Below are 18,794 nucleotides of genomic sequence, written 5' to 3' on the forward strand. Positions count from 1 at the left end.
TGGCTTTCTGCTACTCCAAAAGGAACTTTAAAAGTGTCTTACAAGCTGGCAAAGGTTGTGAAGTGCTGCCACCAGCTGATTGTACAAAGGAGCGTCTGATATCTCAGACAGGATTGACAGGATGACGACAACAGAAGAGGATTTCTCCACCTGGTAGAAGTGATGGGTCCTCCGGTAGCAAGCGGCACAGTTATCTAGCTTCTTCCCCAGAGGTCGGTCTCATCTGTCTCCTGTAGCAATAGGGACAGCCTAGGCTGAGTCCACAAAATTCTGGTCACACCGGTCCATGACACATGGGATCAGTCTCGATTGCTACAGGAGACTGACTAGATAACGGTGCGCCTTGCTACCGGAGGACCCGTTACCTATACCAGGTGGAGCAATCCTCTTCTGTTGTGCACGGTCGGATTTTGGAAGTACTGTTAACCCTGGTGGGTTTAAAAGTGTTGATGCCGAGCATGAGAGTGCGAGGCATTTAAATTTGATGAGTGAGTTTCCTAAGGGAGCGGAATCACTGTCATAAACGGTGTGGTGGAAGGAAGTTTATTTTGAGTATAAATCATAGAGCAGTCATCACCAAGCAAATCACTTGAAGATTGTCAATTTTATGGACTTTAATTGGATTTATTTTCACTTTTTCTGTTTTTTTTTTTTTTTTTTTATTACTCATCATTTTTCAGTTTATGTTGTTGTCGTCACTATCACATGGTGTCACTTAAATTGTTTTAGTAGCTGTTTCGCGGTAATATTGTGACATTAGCCCCACTATTTTTTCATTTAAATACGTTTACATAGTATTTGTAGCTGCTGAAAAATGTTCCCCCAGGCTGGAACAACGCTTTTAAGTTGATACTAGGCCTGAAGGGAAACCCCATATTGTTTTTTTTCTTTTTGTTTTTTAAACTCCTTGTCCCTTTCTTAACTCTCACCTGTCAGCCAGGAATACCCAGCTGAACCAAGTGGGGTTGAGTCATTGAGTCCTTGTTAGGATGTCTACAGGTGCCATCTTTCTGTCAACCAGCAGCCCTGAGAGGGAGCTGTCATATTTAGCAGTGGTTGTAATAACATTGCTAAATGTTTACTTCCTGCTGCAGCTGGAGGTCCTGCCTGCGCTAAACTAAGGAGTAAAACACACGTTAAATATAGCAAAATTAAGAAAAATTGATGCATGTTTTTTAGTGAACTGACAACTTCTTTTGCTGCAGCCAGAGGTCCTGTCTGCGCTAAACTAAGGAGTGTAAATACAGCAAAATTTAAAAAAAAATGCTTTCTTTTTTTAGCAACTTGACTACTTTTGTGATAAATACCAAATGGGTTATTTTAAGCCAAAAAATAAATAAAATCATACTGTATTTATCTCTTAGTGAACCCTGTTTCATCATAGATGAAAGCATTTATGAATACCTAGATGACAAAATGATTTCAGTCTACCCATAAGCGATATTTTAGCTGTAACTGAAAACCAGTAAGGCTCTCCCGAGCTTCTTTTAGGTCTTAAAAACTCCAACAGTAAGCTCACACGGCTTTCATTCCAGACTGAGCTCCTGTTCACCTGGCAGATTTGGGTGTTTATGGCCAACTGTTCTAGCACCTGCTGCTTCATTCTCCATAGTATAAAATACATTAAAAACCCAAGGAGAGTGGGACCCCTTATAAAGGCCACAGCAGGTGTGCTGACAAAGGAACTCAAGTGCAGAGAACACAATAGAAACACAAGAAGATGTCAGGTGGTTTAACTCCAGAAAATCAAAAGTTAAAATATAAATTTTGGGTGGATAGGCCCTTTAAAAATATAAACGTTTTCACATTATAGCTGTAGTATGATCCAAGACATGACTAAAGGTTAAATAGGTTAAATGTAAACGATCACCTTGTAAAACAACCCATTTAGTTTAAAATTGAAATGAAATGCAAAACATTTGTGTATAGATTATATATATGTATATATATATTATTTTTATTTTTCTAAATATATATATATATATATATATATATATATAATTTTTATTTATTTATATATATATATATATATATATATATATATATATATATATATATATATATATATAATTTTTCCCTTTTTATAAGTAATCACATAATCTCTGTTCTCAGCTGCATAAGAGCTGGGGGAGGAGAAGAAAAAGTACATTGAGCTTCCCAGTGAATGGCTGTGCAGGGGGGGACGTGTCAGGACAAGTCTGATCATTGGAGGAGAGTACACAGAGTTCCCAGCTTTGCTATATTACTGACCACGGTGTGGTCTCCCATTTACTGTGGTCAGTTTTTAAGAGGAAAACAGAGGGACTGGCAGGAATACTGTGGATTTCACACAAAGGAAGCAATACAAAGAGAACAGGAGACTTTCTCATACAAGTACATGATACAGCAGACACAAATCAGTAATATGAAATACTGAGGTAACAAACACTTTATATCACAAAGCATAATTTCCATAAATAAAGAAAAGGGTTTTTTCCTAAGCAGTTGCTGTCAGTTATCTTTGTATTTATGCATTGTAATAAGTGTTATTGACAAAATATATGATGAGACAAGGTTAGTTCACAAAACTTTGAGGGAGGAAAGAAGGAGGATTGCTGCCAGCAGATCCATCCAATCAAACTGCTTTTTTTCTATGGCTTGCTCAAAAGTGAAAGTCACTACCGGTAGCTATGAGCAAAACATTCACTATTTTTAGATATTCATTGAAAATACAGATTAATATCACATGGGTAAAAGAGGCAAATAAGCCGTACCTTTGCTAACTTGTACCACAGCTCAAAGAGGTAGCCAAACACCTTTGCATGAATTTGGGCAGACTGAATATTGTTCACGTCTCCGAGTATTCCCAAGATTCTCCTCCACAGTACCGCAGCAGAGTCCGCATGCCAGCCAGCCAGATTACCACCGGCTATGATGCTACAGTCCCCAGCAAGGCACTCAATGCTGTCTACAAACAAAATAAGAAAAGTGGATAGTAAACAAAATACTCCCAGATCAAGAATGCTGTAAACCTTTCAGTTTGTCTGGTTAATCCCTATAAAACTTATATACACTCATACAAAACAAGGAGGCAGGTTTTCTGATACACCTGTGCAAACAGCAGTGTACGGTTCTCAGGAATCTAAGCTCTACAGTATGATTGTAAAATGTACATGACGTATTGCAGAATATGACATGCTGCAAAGAACAAAATGACTGCTGCAATCATAGGGGGTTATTTACTAAAGAAAAATCCACTTTGCACTGAAAGTGCATTTGGAAGTAAAGTCGCTGTAGATCCGAGAGGGACATGCAAGGAAAATAAAAAAAACAGCATTTTAGCTTGCACATGGTTAGATGATAAAATCAGCAGAGCTTCCCCTCATTTCAGATCTACCCCTTAGATTCAGAGCGACTGTACTTCCAAGTGCACTTCCAGTGCAAAGTGTATTTGTCCCATGGTGTCTCAGTTAGGTCTGATAGGTGTGTGATAATGCTCAATCAATGCGAGTAGAGATTAAAGGAGTTGTAAAGGCAGAAGGTTTTTTATCTTAATGCATTCTCTAGCAACCCCCTAATTACTTACCTGAGCCCCATCTCTCCCGTGATGTCCACGGGTGTCTTAGCTGTCCAAAACACTCCTGCTGATTGGCTGTGACACAGCAGCGGCTCCATTGTCTCCTGCGGCTGTCAATCCAAATGAGTCAGCCAATTGGGGCTCCGTGTCTGAATGGATTCACAGAACTCTGACTCGGCTCGGGTGCCCCCATAGATAGCTGCTGGCTGAGGGAGCACTCGATAGGAGGGAGGGGCCAGGAGCACAGAAGAGGCACTCGAGAAGAGGAGGATCCGGGCTGCTATGTGCAAATCCAACTGCACAGAGTAGGTAAAGTATAATATGTGTCTGGTTTTTTTGTTTGTTTTGTTTTTAATAAATAATAATATATTATTATTTATATATTTATATATTTCAAATAAATAAGGCGGGGAAGTTTTTTCCTCACTTTAGTTTTTATCAAGGTAGGTACTGGGTTTTGGGCCTAGACTGTTGCCTCTCTTGTCATAGCAGTCAAACTGCTCTCTAGATATAAAAGTTCTGGGTATATAGCTAGGAGTGCTGAGCACAAGCTTCCATCTTGCTTGAAATTCATTTAAAATGTTTATTTGTTAAGAACATCAGCCGAGCAAACGTGCTGCAGGGGAAAAGGACCCCCACTTCTTAAGGCTTGAACAAGGGCCTGAAGTACAATTTAGATGAAAGAACATAAAAAGCCTGAATTGAGGCTGGATTTAGTGTGAGATATCAGAAACGTAGACAGCAGCTGGATTGAGCTCTGATGTTCTTAAAGTGGAATTTCAGTGAACATCTAACTAAATCTAAACCCACTCCCAGCCCCATTCTATAGGACAATTCTGTCTACCCTGTGAAAGAAGAGATGCTTATACTTACCTATTCTAAAGCCTACCATCCAGAGGAGATTTTTCTGCTCTGTTTCCTCTGGCCTGTGCAGGGATTAGAGTGTCCGCCAACCCACTCCAAACTCCGCCCAGTCCTATGCCTGAAAACGGGATATGTGGAAGGAAATTTGAAGCACCACAGCCGGTAACTAAATGATGGCTGCATAGTTGATGCCTCTACCTGAGCCACCAAACACCGGCTTGGGGTGAGTAAGTTGAGCAGTGTACAGTGTATGAACTCATCCCATCTCCTTCCCTTCTCTCCATATCTGCATTCAGATCACTCTTTATAGAGCATTTGGCAGGCAGTGAGGAGACACTATCACCAAAAATGTAATACTTCACGTGTAAGAATATATGAAATTGCACTCTCATATGCACCCGACTAAAGTTTAACAATATTAAAAATTTTACAATCCTGACCATAAAAATATTGGAAACCACTATTTGGCTACTTCGAGTGTGATTTGAACTCGCTGTACTTTGAGTGTTAATAGCTATGGACACAGCGAAGCTGCTGCAGGATAAACATCTCCCAGCACATGGTCAGCATTAGTTGATGGTGATCATCTGACAAAGTTGTGTTTCAAAAACACTGCTTTGCCATAAAATGCTGTTACGAGTCTGACCACAATGTTAAATTCCAAGAAAAATTGATCACCAGAAGCCTGAGATTATTCCTGTACATAACACTCCTGATCATGAATATTACAGATAAATACTTGGTATTTCCATAAACAGCCAATAGAGCCCCAGTCTCCATTTCACATGCTTTCTTGTATATTCTGATCGACTTTACTATATAAAAAAATGTAAATAAAAAATAAATAAAAAAGGGTTGGATCTTTAGATTGTGAGCAATGGGTTATTACGCCACCTTCAGAAGTAGGGCATTAGGTACAACAAAAAAGAACAAACCCTATGGGTGCTTCCAGCTTGTGACCAAACTCCCCATCTGCAATACACAGCTCAGTTAGTGGGCAGCAGAAAATAAGAACAACTAAGACACAACTGAGAAGAAAACTACTCAAAGAGGACAGGGAATGTGTTCAACGAATGCAGAGAAAATAATTTTATGGTGTGTACAAAAATAGCATTTTCTCTTACATTCATTAAAGGACACAGATGGATATTTAGATTGTGTCCAATGGGACAAGGCAAAGCAGTGCCAGAAGAAAAGAGGGTGTGTTCAGAATTAATCAGCCAAAGGTATTAAAAAAACCCACCTCAGCAGAACTCAAAAATCTGCTTGCAAAACCTTAAGGTCAAAATTAGCATCCCCAGAAGAAGCAATGCTGACTTTGTAGAACTTGGTAAAAGTGTGAACAGACCACCAGGTAGCTGCCTTGCAAACCTGATAAATAAAAGGCAATGGAGGTTACCGATCAGAGATGGCATAGGCCTGAACTACAGTCTGATGAGTCCACCTGGAAATGGTTAATGACAAGGCCAGCTGTCCCTTTCTGTGACTATCTGATTATGAAGGAATCGGTTTTCCAAATAGAGGCAGTAGATTTCAGGTAAACCTTAATGACCTGAACCACAATCAAAAAATGAAGCGCCACTTTCTTGGTATGGAGGGAATTAGGACCCAGAGAAGGCAAGACAATGTCCGCATTCAGTAAAATTATGACACAACCTTTGTCAGGAAAGACAACGAAGGAAGAAGTACCACCTTATCCCTATTTGGTGCCAAAAACGGTTGCTTACAAGAAACAGCTGCACAGTTCGGATATCCTGTGTGCAGAAGTAATGGCCACAAGAAAGCTGACCTTTTTCTAGAGTCAGTAGGGGAATTTCATGAATATTCTTAGAAGGAGGCTTTTGCAGGGCCGACAGAACTTATTTCAGATTTCATGGCATCAGCAGAGGTCATGTAGATGGAACAACCCATGTAACTCCCTGGATGAATGTACAAACCAAGAAAACTGAAGCCAAAGATCACTAGAAGAGTACTGCCAAATCGGAAGCTTGATCCATCATTGTGGACATGACAATGGGAAAAAGACATTTGTCTTTTAGTACATAGCTTTCAACAGCTACACATTTAAAGTCAGCAACTGCAAAGCGGGGTAGAAGATTAGATCTCGTTAAAGAAGGTCCAGACAGAAGAAGCCATGACTTGCTGGCAAACAACCGAATGAGGTCCGCAAATCAATCTGGGGCCAGCAGAGGTATGAAATGCCCTCACACTCCACTCCCACAAGAACTGGAGTAGAAGATTCGGAGCAGAAATGGCATAAATCAGGGTGTACTAGCCCAGGAATCCCTTGCCCTAGCCACGAACTTGGGAACATTCGAATTGCGTCTGGACACAAGAAGATCCATGTCCATCATGCCCCAGTGATAAGGAATCAGATCATCCTGAATTACAGAATATTGATGGAAAGCCTGGTCTCCAACTACAGTACTGTGCAAAAGTTTGTTGTGAAGAAATGCTGTAAATTAAGGAAGCTTTCAGAAATAGAAGTGTTAATAGATTTTTATCCTTAACGTGTAAAAAAAAAAAAAAAAAAGTAAACAAACATACATAAGAGAAATTCAAATCAAAATAATATCTAGTGTGAGCCCCATTTGCCTTTAAAACATCAATTCTTCTAGGCACACTTGCACACAGTTTTTGAAGAAATTCGGCAGGTAAGTTGTTGAAAACATTTTGGAGAACGAACCACAGATCTTCTGTGGATGTAGGCTGCCTCAAATCCTTCTGTCTCTTCATGTAATCCCAGACAGACTTGATGCTGAGGTCAGGGATCTATGGGAGCCAGACCATCACTTCCAGGACTACTTGTTTTTCTTTATGCTGAAGATTGTTTTTAATGACATATGCATGTTTAGGGTCATTGTCCTGCTGCAAAATAAATTTGGGGCCAATTACATGCCTCCCTGGTGCAATGGCATGATGAATAAGGATCTAACAGTGTTTGTCAGCAATAAGGACACCATTGATCCTGACCAAATCTCCAAATCAATTTGCAGAAATACAGCCACCGTCTCGCAAATTATAGGCGTTATGGTGGGGGCAAACATTCATGCAGAAGTGGCATTTACTTGGGACTGTGTTGCCAGGGATGCCTAAATCCTGACAATGCGTGGCAGGCTTTGCGGATTTCTCCTTGGAGCCGCCCTGGTCATGAAAAATGTATTTATGCACAGAGAAGGAAGAGCCAGCCTTACAACCAGACTCCTTGCAATTCTTGGATTGGGGCAGAAAGGTGCTCTTACCACCTAAAAGGTTTTTAATAATTTTGTTTAAAGAATTGCCAAAGGGATGACTGCCCGCAAACAGCATTTGAGTAAGAGCCTTCTTTGGACTTTTGATCCACAAACCAACACTTCCAGAGTAGCTACCTTAACACAAGTGCTGAAACAGACATCAAACATGTCTGTAAATAAGGTTTAGATCTCCCCCTAAATCAGTCACTCGTAAAGCAACAGCGAATGCGCAGAATGACCTAATTCAATTGGTAATGTCTGTGGTGGTGGCACAGCTGGATAGAAATTGTTGATATTTTATTTGACCCTGAACAGCATGTACACAAGTAATCATTAGTGCAAAGTTTACATGTGCACAGGATAACATATGGTCCAAAGGATCATAACTGCAAATTTTTATGTTTTTTCTTCACGCAGGTAAACACTGCATACCAAAATGTAGCAGTGTGCATAGGCCCATAGCATACAATACTGCTATGTCCAGATCAGTCTAAATTGCGCAACTGTATGCAGCAAAGTGTATACCTGTGTGCATGAGCCCAAAAATACTATTGTTCCCCAATGATTTTAAACCAGAGTGATTACTTACAAACAATTCTAGGTATCTAGGTCAGCAGGCAAGCTCATAAGCAAATTATCACTTTCCAGCTTGAGAAAAAGTTGTTATAAATAGATTATATTTAGAGCTCTACAATTAGAAACTGTAGTTGTTGTTTAGTAGCAAGGACATTGCAATTTTAATTAACAAAACGGACCCCAAGACAAATTACAGCTGACAAGGGGTCCCGCACATTTGCAGACAGTTCATGACAAAAAAAAGTATTGAAGCTTTTAGAGACAGCCTATTAGCATAAGCCAAACTAAAATAATCAGTCACACAGTGTATGGTGTCAAAAAATGCTGAAGTGCTGCTCCCAAGGTAATTGTTAGGCATTCTGTATTTAATGGACCCTATGCTTATTTGTCGGTCGAGCGTTTAACAGCCAGGTCTCTCTGGAAACATGTTTACAGAAGCTGAGAATTCTAACAAATACTCTCAGGCTATAATGGAGTTTGGTGTCTTCTTCTCCAACAATGAAGAGAAACAAAGCCAGCAACTGAATGTGTACATGCGCCTATAAGTGGCAGCAAGTTCCAGCTCTGCCTGTGCCGCTGTCAGAATGAATGCACTTTGATAAGTGCTATCTTAAATGCTATACAGCAGTGCCAAGAACACAACAATGGGATTCCTATTGACTAATAAATGCCGGTCCATCCGGGCTGACTGCCGATGTCTTGCAGCCTCCTAGCACCTGTCCCCTCTACCTTACATTTTCCTTTTAATGAGCTGCAGCTGCGTGGGGGTGAATGGGGGAGTGTATCTACAGGACTCGACTCTGATCTATCGCACACACGAGACACCATGCAAATATCAACAATGCTGATAAATAAAGCCAGCATTCATCTTCCGAGTTACGGGCATACAAGAAGCCTGGTGGCAAAGGGCACAGCGAGGAGAGATAACAGTGTCTGAATCAACAATGCCATTGAATGGGTTAAGCCACTGACTATGGATAGGATGTGTGTGTGTACACCTGCCAGCAGCTGAAGGTCTCTGTCAGAAGACAAGTTACGACTTTGGACAAAGGCTTTATACTGTACACCTTTCAAAAAACCTCAGGACAAAAGCGCACAGCGATGACTGGTGAACAAGTCAGCCATAAAAAGTCTTTTGTTCTATTCAGCGTTCTTTTTTGCACTCTATCTATAGCAGGTCATGTGACTGACATGTGAACATGTACTGCTCATCTCCAAGTCACGATGCTACGAGCCACTAGGAGCATTAATATACACAAAAAAATGTGGGACTTTTAAAAGGTGCTTAAAGCCTCAGGAAAGACTCAGCACTACAATGTTTACATACGTACAGTATATTTTATATGTTAAAATCATGCTAAAAGACAAACTGTTCGTCAAATCCTAATGAAGAAATTGGAATATAAAGTCTGCCACCATACATATCCCACCCACTGCAAATATACTGTATATAGATAACTAAATGGTCCTATGGACATATATTAGATGTTATACATAATCGCAGGTATGTATAACATATATAGTATATATCCATGTGATCATTTCATTATTTATAGATTATTGCAGTGGGCAGGATACGCAAGGTGGTTGACTTTATAATCTAATTTCTTCAAAATTTCTTAATTCTGAATTATCATCACAACAGTAATAGAAGGAAACTCCTCCAAATGGAACAGTGTTTCTGTCAACAAGAGAGCTTTTGGATAATTTTGGAGAGATTGCCTTACTTCCTGTTTTGTCCATAGGGCAGGAAGTTAAAGGCTAAGTTCACCTTTAATAACATGTTACACCCTTATTCAGAGTGTAACATGTACCCCCTTTCCCCCCCCTCGATCACAATTTAAAAAAAAAACACAGCTGTGTTGGGCTCTGCCCTCACAGCCACGTCATTCATTCACAGAGTTTTGTGGACAAACTACAAAAGTCTTGTCTGCCACTGCGACAGACGGCTAGTAGTTCTCAATGAACTGTGGGGGCACAGGTGGTTGCAGGTGATTGCTCTCCTAGTTCATCGATTCTTACTCATCAGTGTATGGGAGGTAAGGGCAGACAGCTGAAGAGTCTGCAGGCACCCAACATTGCACCCATGATCTGCATGATCGCAGGTGCAATGTTCTACAGGTTCCTAAGAAAAAACAATAAATACACATTTTTCCACCTGCAACATTAGGTTTTTACCAAGTTTTGGATACAGTATGGAAAAATTGGAACCTCCATCACTTATTTTATTGGTGCTTGTGTCTGCACTGGTAAAACTTCCCCTCCGGTGGGTAAATACACAGGAATAATAACCTGCAGTAACTCAAAGAAAATAACACTCCATTTCGTGTTGCATTAAGTAGGAGTAGCCAGGGTAATGAGATACAGTACTGTGGAAAAGTTTTAGGCAGGTGTGAAGAAATTCTGTAAAATAAGAATTCTTTGAAAAATATATATTTAACCCCTTCAGATATACGCTATAGCCGAATGACATCTACACTTTGCCAGGAGGCAGATCCACTTTGCCGGGAGGCAGTCAATAGAAGTCCTGCCCGTTGTACGCTCTCCGCGCACCCCCTCCAGGTCAACGAGACTCGGGTGATCACAGATCGGAGTAAGGGGTCGATCCTGGCTCCCGCCCCTGACCACCTGATCAGCCATCAGCCAATGACAGCTGACCACGTAATGCAAACAGAAGATCGGTAATCTTTTTTTTTGCCCTTCTCACACTGATAGCACAAGGAGAAAAAAAAGCCGATCACGGGCTTCTGTTGAAGGGACATCGGTCCCGAAGAGGCAGAAGCAAAGCCGCCTCATCTGTGCCCACCAGTACCGCCTGCCAGTGCCCACCAGTACATAACAATGTAAGCAATCAGTGGCACCTATTAATACCCACGAGTGCCACCTATCAATGCCTACCAGTGGTGCCAATCAGTGCCTCATCAGTGCCACCTAGCAGTGCTGCTTATCAGTGTCACCTACCAGTGCCGATGAGTACACATCACTGCCACCCATCAGTGCCCATCAGTGCAACCTATTAGTGCCCACCAGTGCCGCCTCATCAGTGCCCACCAGTGCTGCCTATCAGTGCTGTCCCATCAACATACATCAATGAAGGAGAATTACCTGTTTGCAAAATGTATTAACAAAATATAAAACAGTTTTGTATTTATTTTTTTAATTAGTTCTTTTAAAAAAAAAGTTACAAAAAAAATGTTGGTCTTTTTAAATTTTTTTTAAACAAAAAATAGAAATACCACCAAAAGAAAGCTATATTTGTGGGGAAAAAAATTGATAAAAATTAAATTTGGGCAGTGTTGACCACGCAATTGTCGTTCCAAGAGTGAAAATTGGTCTGGGCAGGAGGGGGGTTTAGGTGCCCAGTAAAGCAAGTGGTTAAATGGTTTATTTTTATCAATTTACAAAATGCAAAGTGAACAGAAGAAAAATCTAAATATAATATTTGGTGTGACTACCCTTTGGCTTCAAACCAGGATAAATTCTTACACTTACACACTTTGTACATTTGCACAAAGTCAGGAATTTTGTAGGATTAGAGTCAGGTATATAATTTTTCAATCTGCAGCTTTGTAATTTTCTGTATAATGCAATGCAATATGGCTACCTGGGGGCAAACTGTACACAGATGGTGTACAGAGTGCCCTCTGAAAATATAAATTCTTGCTTGACTGATTGACTTACTAATTTTCCCAGAAGTCTGCACTAATATACAAGTCAGATTTTTGGCATCCCCTGCAAAAGAAATATCATTTTTGGTAAGATACTCTTCAAAGGGAAATCACAGCTAAAGGGATGCAGACCTTGCAATTTTCCTCAATAGAGGCCTGCAGCTGCAGCAGCTGATTGATAATTATAAAACCCCTCCCATACAGATTCACTCTTCACATGGACGCAAACAGCTCGTTCTTCAAAATAACAAAATATAAAAATCTGCAACAAAGTTTGCAAAAATCCCTGCAATGTACAGAGATCACCTAGAGGGGAATGTTTTATTCGCAAAAACAAAAGTGGATTTACTCTTTAACTACTTCAGCCCCGGAAGATTTTACCCCCTTCCTGACCAGAGCACTTTTTACAATTTGGCACTGCGTCGCTTTAACTGACAATTGTGCGGTCGTTCGACGCTGTACTCAAACTTGTAAGGTTCCTTGCAAGTTTGGGGCTGCATTTCTGCAAATGGAGCTGGAAATTTGGTCAGGATCAATGGTGTCCTCAATGCTGAGAAATACAGACAGATACTTATTCATCATGCCATACTATAATGGAGGTGTGCGATTGGCCCCAAACTTATTCTGCAGCAGGGCAACCACTTCAAATATAGTTCTCCAAGATGTTTGGAACAACCTACCTGACGATTTCCTTCAAAAATTGTGTGCAAGTGTATCTAGAAGAATTGATTACGTTTTAAAGGCAAAGGGTGTTCATTTACTTTCCATTTTGTTAATTGATAAAAAATAAACTCTTAACACTTCTATTTTTGAAGCATTCTTAATTTACAGCATTTTTCACACCTGCCTAAAACTTTTACACAGTAGTGTACATATACACCAAATCATAAAATCTTTTAAGCTTTAATCTTAAAGCGTAATTAAACCCAAAAGCAAACATTTACTCTATTGTGGTTTACCAATACTTAAATGGATTGTAAAGTGAATTATTATTATTTTTTTTTTTTAAATAACAAACATGTTATACTTACCTCCACTGTGCAGCTTGTTTTGCACAGAGTGGCCCCGAACCTGCTCTTCTGGGGTCCCTCGGCGGCTGTCTCTGCTTCCTCCCGCAGGTGCTTCTCACGTTCATGCGAGCTCCCTCGCACGGTGAGAAGCATCTGTGGGGGCGCTCCCGTGATACAGCGAGCGGCTATAGCCGCCGGCTGTATCACACGGCCCCGCCCTCCCGGCGCTCCGCGTCAGTGGATGTGATTGACAGCAGCGCGAGCCAATGGCTGCGCTGCTTTCCATCCATCCACTCCAGCCAATCAGCGGCCAGGCTGAACGGTGGAAAGGACGTCGGGGGACGTGCGCGGGACTTTCGAGGGGTGAGGTAAGTAAAACGGGGGGGCTGGGGGCGCCAGGACTGTCAGATGTTTTACCTTTACAATCCCTTTAAAGGGGATGGTTGCATCAGTTTTATTTTTTTGGCTTTCTTTCTTCTAGTTTTTCAAAACAACAAGCTCTTTTGCAGATTATAGCAGTTACAGGAATGGGACAAAACATTTAACACTGACAAGGGTAAAGTTTACAAGCCTATAGCTTTTATTATTTATAATTTTAGTTTTGCAAAACCTTTATCCCAAAGAGGAAAAAAAATCTGTTGCTGTAACTATAAAAAGTTAGCTGGAGTTTGACTTCAAGATTTTAGTGTATTTAAATCTGGCATTAAAGTTAACAATCTCACTCTCAGGACCTGAATCATTTGCTGGTGGCATTGTACTTCCCAGAGCAGAAGGTTGTAGTTCCAGTGTGGACCAGCAGGTGTCTCCCAGAAGCCAGTAGATCCCAGTAACCAGTTTCCACTTGATGCTGGCTGCTCGGGGGGTATTTAAGATCTCCCCTACTAGCGCTTCTCGCTCTAGTGTTTTGTTCTGCTGCCCAAGACTATGTGCCGTTTATTTTGAACTATATATAATGTGTGTGTGTGTACATATAGCCAGTTTGTTAGTTAGGTTGCTAGTTAGGTTGCTAGTTAGATTTTTTTTTTATCATTGGGGTGTGATTAACTTAGATCTTTATGTTCGCTGTATTCTCTGTTTGGATGGGTTATGTTTCACTGTAAATAAATCTCACTTAAAGCATACACAGTCTGAGTGCGCATGCGCGAGGCGCCGAGATCGGACATGATCTGATCGGGCTCCGCTAGCCTCCGGCCAGAAACAAGCTAGAAGAAGCAGAGGGAGCCGATCGGAGCGACACCTGACCAGCAGGCAGTGTACCGGGAGCGGAGGATGCCGCGGATCGAACCACAAGCAGCATCTCCAGCAGTCCCGTAAGTCCCGCTCCATGCAGGCCTCACAGCGAGCCAAGATGGCGCCCGGGAGGGGAGACACGCAGCGTGGCAGCCCAGGACCTATCCAGCTACACACAGCCCCTCTAGACGAGCGACAACAGGGGGTAGAGGACACAGACCTTGGCGGTTTACTTGCCCAGAGATCCCACTCCCCACCTCAGCATACAGAGACTGGTGATCGTTCGCAGGAGTACAATTCCCCACAAGTTGTTCAGGGGAAGGAGAGGGGAGACATGGTAAGCAGAGGGGAACTGTACCAGCAGAAATCATTATCTTACTCTAGCATTGTCACCCAAGCTGAGGTATAGAGACCCCTTTTCATCCCAGTCTCAAGATGAGCTCTTTTCTCCACAAAGACAACTATCCCCTGGGTCGGGCTCCCCTGAGTGTGTTATGTTTGCTGACTCTCCAGCCTCCTCCACAGATAGGCAGATGGCTGAGCTGGCTGAAGTGGCGTTGAGTCAAAATAGCAGCGGACCTGGCCAGAACCCCATCCCAGCGGCTACTTATTCAGGGGACACGGTCCTCCTGGCTAGATTTTCTGCTCTACTACAACAAGAACTGTCCAAAGCATGTACTATAATCACCACGGGAATGAGGAACGACTTTCAAAATATAGGAGAGAGGTTGGACACCATTGAGTCAAAAATGGACGGTACTGTGAAAAGAGTGAACCAAAACTCTAGAATGATCACATCTCTCCAGGACCAGCTGGATCAGGCAAACGCAAAGATAGAAGACCTGGAGAATAGGTCTCGCAGGTACAATTTTAGGGTACGCGGACTCCCTGAAACCGAGGTGAACTTGGAGGATTCTATACACGCTCTGATGAAACAATTGTTACCAGACATCTCCCCCCATCAACTTGAATTGGATAGGGTTCACCGGGCCTTGACGGCCCCCAGACCAGATGGACTTCCGCGAGACGTGATAGTCAAACCCCACTATTACCGGATTAAAGAGAAAATTATGATGGAGGCGAGACAAAGGGGTGACATATCTCTAGCGGGGCACCCGATCCAGATTTTTGCGGACCTAGCCCAGTCGACAATCCAAAAGAGGAGATCGCTGAAACCGCTTCTGAATCATCTGATTGCTCACCGTATAAAGTATCGATGGTCATTCCCATTCCGATTGACATTTGCCTACAAGAACAAATCCCACTTCTTCTCAGATTTCCACTCTGGTGAGCTGTTACTCCAGAATCTGGGTCTGCTTCCTTTGGAGCCCGTGGCTCCCAACGCCTCCATGGAAGCGAGTCGACCGGTATCCCCCTTGTGGTCCCAACAGGGCAGATCCAGAGCTAGGAAGACTCCATCGGTTACTTGACTGGACTGAACTTGATAAACCCCATACTCTTCTTTAGTCCCAAGAGGGATTTCTTTGCAAGAAAGAACTTGGTTTGCTTTGAGGCCTTGGAGGTCCGGGCCCCTCCCCCCTCCCCCCCCCCCTTTTTTTTTTTTCTTTGTGGTTAATTAGCCTACTACTGGAGCCCGGGGGGAGGGCTTGCCCGTAAGGGCTAGTTTGAGTTTATACCTCTTAGAGGTTTTGCCATTTAATTGCTGCCTACTATTATTTTCAGATGCCTTGACCCTGGTGTTGTCCTGGTTGGACCCTTTCCATAGTTAATGTAGATACAGGGCCGGAGGAGGGCGCACGCCACTTGTGGTGAACTTGTCTTTACACTGTTGGTGGAGACAACTTCACAACGAACAAGGGGGACTTAGCGCCCCAGTCGGTGTACTGCTCGGCAGTGCACGGGTTATCTTAGGTTACCATTTTGATACCTTGTCGTCCTAGAGGTGACAATGAATATGCAGTTCTATTTTGGTTGTTATACCTTTAACTTTTTTTTTCTCTCCTTTCATACTTCTCTTACATTGGATGCGCTCCGGCTCCGGCTGGGAATATGTATGAATACTTTCGACGGAGGTCGAGATGAATTCTTTCAGTTGATGCACAGTGAGTACAACCTGCCAAATTACCATGACAAATGATACCCAATTGACCTACTCGGTGGGGACACATAATGTACAAGGCTTGAATTCCCCAACTAAAAGAGCAAAGGCGTTCCATCAATATCATAAATTGGGGGTGGATATCTTAATGTTGCAGGAGACGCACTTTTCACGGACCTCAGCCCCCAGGTATCTGAATGCCAGATACCCCACAGTTTACCTATCTAGTGGACCTGACAAGAAAAGGGGAGTGGCCATATGTTTTGCAAAACGAGTCCCTTTTACCCCCACTAATGTTGTGAAAGATAGGGAAGGTAGATACATCATGGTGGTTGGGAAGATTGATGACAGAGCCGTCACCTTCCTCTCTTATTATGCCCCTAATGTGGGTCAACTTCCCTTCTTTCGCGAAATGTTGAGGACGGTAATGACCCATGTGGAGGGACATGTGGTGTTTGGGGGCGATAGTAATACCTCACTAGATCGGATATTGGATAGATCTAATCTGGAGAAACCCATCCTGAAACACGACCCAAAACAAAGTTGCGAATTAGCACGCTTATTGCATAGCTACGACCTTATTGACCTATGGAGGAACATCCACCCCTCTATTAGGGAATATACCTTTTATTCTTCGGTGCACAAAACTTACTCCCGTATCAACCACTTGTTTACTCTGTCCCCTCTATTACCGCAGGTATTGGGGTCAAAAATTATCCCTGTAGCATGGTCTGACCATTCTATGGTTCAAGCAACTTTTATAGGTTTATGGGCCAAGCCACGTTCATCGTCATGGAGATTAAATGAGTCCCTTTTGAATGATCCACTCCTTGTCGTTGAAATAGAAAACACATTGCGTCAATACTTTCAAGACAATCCCTATTCGGACACCTCCCCATCCATGGTGTGGGCGGCCCACAAGGCCACGATTAGGGGGACTTTGATACAGTTGTCGGCTAGAAGCAAAAGGGAACGGGATAAGGTGATACAGCAGCAGGAGAGGGAGTTACTAGACTTGACCCGGGCACAAAAACTAAAACCACAAACCGACCTTAGAACACAGATAGACACGGCACGATTGGCTCTGAATATGAGCCTCACGACTAAAGCGGAAAAGTACGTCCGCTGGAATAGGCACCGGTTTTACTCCCTTGGGGATAAACCTAACACTCTACTAGCTAGGAAACTTAATCCTAGACCTTTTAACCCAGCACCTCCTAAACTGAGATTGCGGAATGGCCAAACTTCCCAAAACCCGCAGCTTATAATGGAAGAATTTCATGCATTCTATTCTAAGCTGTACGAATCTCCCAAGGACTTTGAGGCGCAGGAAGCGGGAACATTCTTGCGGGATTTACAACTCCCCACATTGTCTAAAGAACATGCAGAACTGTTGGAGGCAGAGTTTACTGAGGGAGAAATTGCGGCGGCCATCAAATCCATGAACCCGTCAAAATCTCCAGGCCCTGATGGCCTCTCGGGCCACTATTACCACAAGTTTAGAGAGATTCTGACCCCACATCTCTGTTCTTTTTACAATGACCTGCGAAGGGGATCCCCTCTACCTCCACATGAGAACCGGGCTTATATACATGTTATACCGAAACCGAACAAAGACCATGGTGACTGCGCGAACTATCGTCCCATATCTTTGATCAATGTAGATCTCAAATTGCTGACGAAGATAATGGCCACACGGCTGAATGGATTTTTGGCGGAGTACATTCATCCGGACCAGTCGGGGTTTGTCCCCACTAGACAGGCCCCAGACCAGACTAGACGTATCATTGATATTATCACCGCTTTGAACTCGGGATGGGACGGGGGGGGGGGGCGGAGGGGTGCATTACTGGTCTCCCTCGACCTGCATAAGGCGTTCGATTCTTTGTCATGGGATTACTTATTCTTTATTTTGAGCAAATACAGTTTTGGACCCAGCTTCTTGACGACACTTAAAATGATTTATGAAGGCCCCACGGCATCACTAGTAATTAAAGGCCATCACTCACCAAACATTTGTATTCACAGAGGGACCCGCCAGGGGTGTCCTCTGTCTCCCCTTTTATTTATCCTGGCCCTAGAGCCACTGGCCATCAAGATCCGTGAACATCCGGACATATTGGGAGTCACGAGTGGGGGTCGGGAACACAAATGCGCAATGTTTGCGGATGATATACTATTGCTCCTCTCCTCTCCAGTTACTTCCCTGCCCAATCTCCATGCGGTATTACAGCAGTTCACATCATTTACAGGTTTACGGGTGAATCACTCTAAATCCCAAGCTCTTGACGTGTCCTTACAACCCCATATAGCCCGAGCAGTACGGAGCTCCTTCCCCTTTCAATGGCAAGATAAGTCCTTGCCCTATTTGGGTATTGTGCTGACCCCATCTCTGACCACGCTCTACAAACATAATTTCCCTCCACTGTTCAACAAAATAACTGCAGATCTTAAACGTTGGTCGAATAGCCCCCCGTCATGGTTTGGCAGGTTGTACTCCGTTAAGATGACAGTTCTTCCAAAGGTGCTTTACCTATTCAGGACTCTCCCGATTTCTATTGATAGGCGGGAGCTCCAGAAGTTTCAAGCTAAATTATT

At 42.7% G+C, this 18,794-nt stretch overlaps 1 protein-coding gene across 4 annotated transcripts in view; it reads right to left on the bottom strand.

Moving 5' to 3' along the window:
- RALGAPA2 (Ral GTPase activating protein catalytic subunit alpha 2) overlaps positions 1–18,794 on the bottom strand; it is a 529,040-nt gene that overhangs the window by 332,861 nt on the left and 177,385 nt on the right. For all 4 annotated transcript variants that reach the window (XM_077486017.1, XM_077486019.1, XM_077486020.1 and 1 more), the window contains one exon: positions 2,754–2,947. In XM_077486017.1, coding sequence (XP_077342143.1) covers positions 2,754–2,947 — 194 coding nt within the window. The remainder of the gene's footprint in view (positions 1–2,753; positions 2,948–18,794) is intronic.

This window comes from Lithobates pipiens, unplaced genomic scaffold (genome assembly GCF_037356315.1).
Source record: "Lithobates pipiens isolate NorthernLeopardFrog02 unplaced genomic scaffold, aLitPip1_a1.2 Scaffold_18, whole genome shotgun sequence".
Taxonomy (NCBI): domain Eukaryota; kingdom Metazoa; phylum Chordata; class Amphibia; order Anura; family Ranidae; genus Lithobates; species Lithobates pipiens.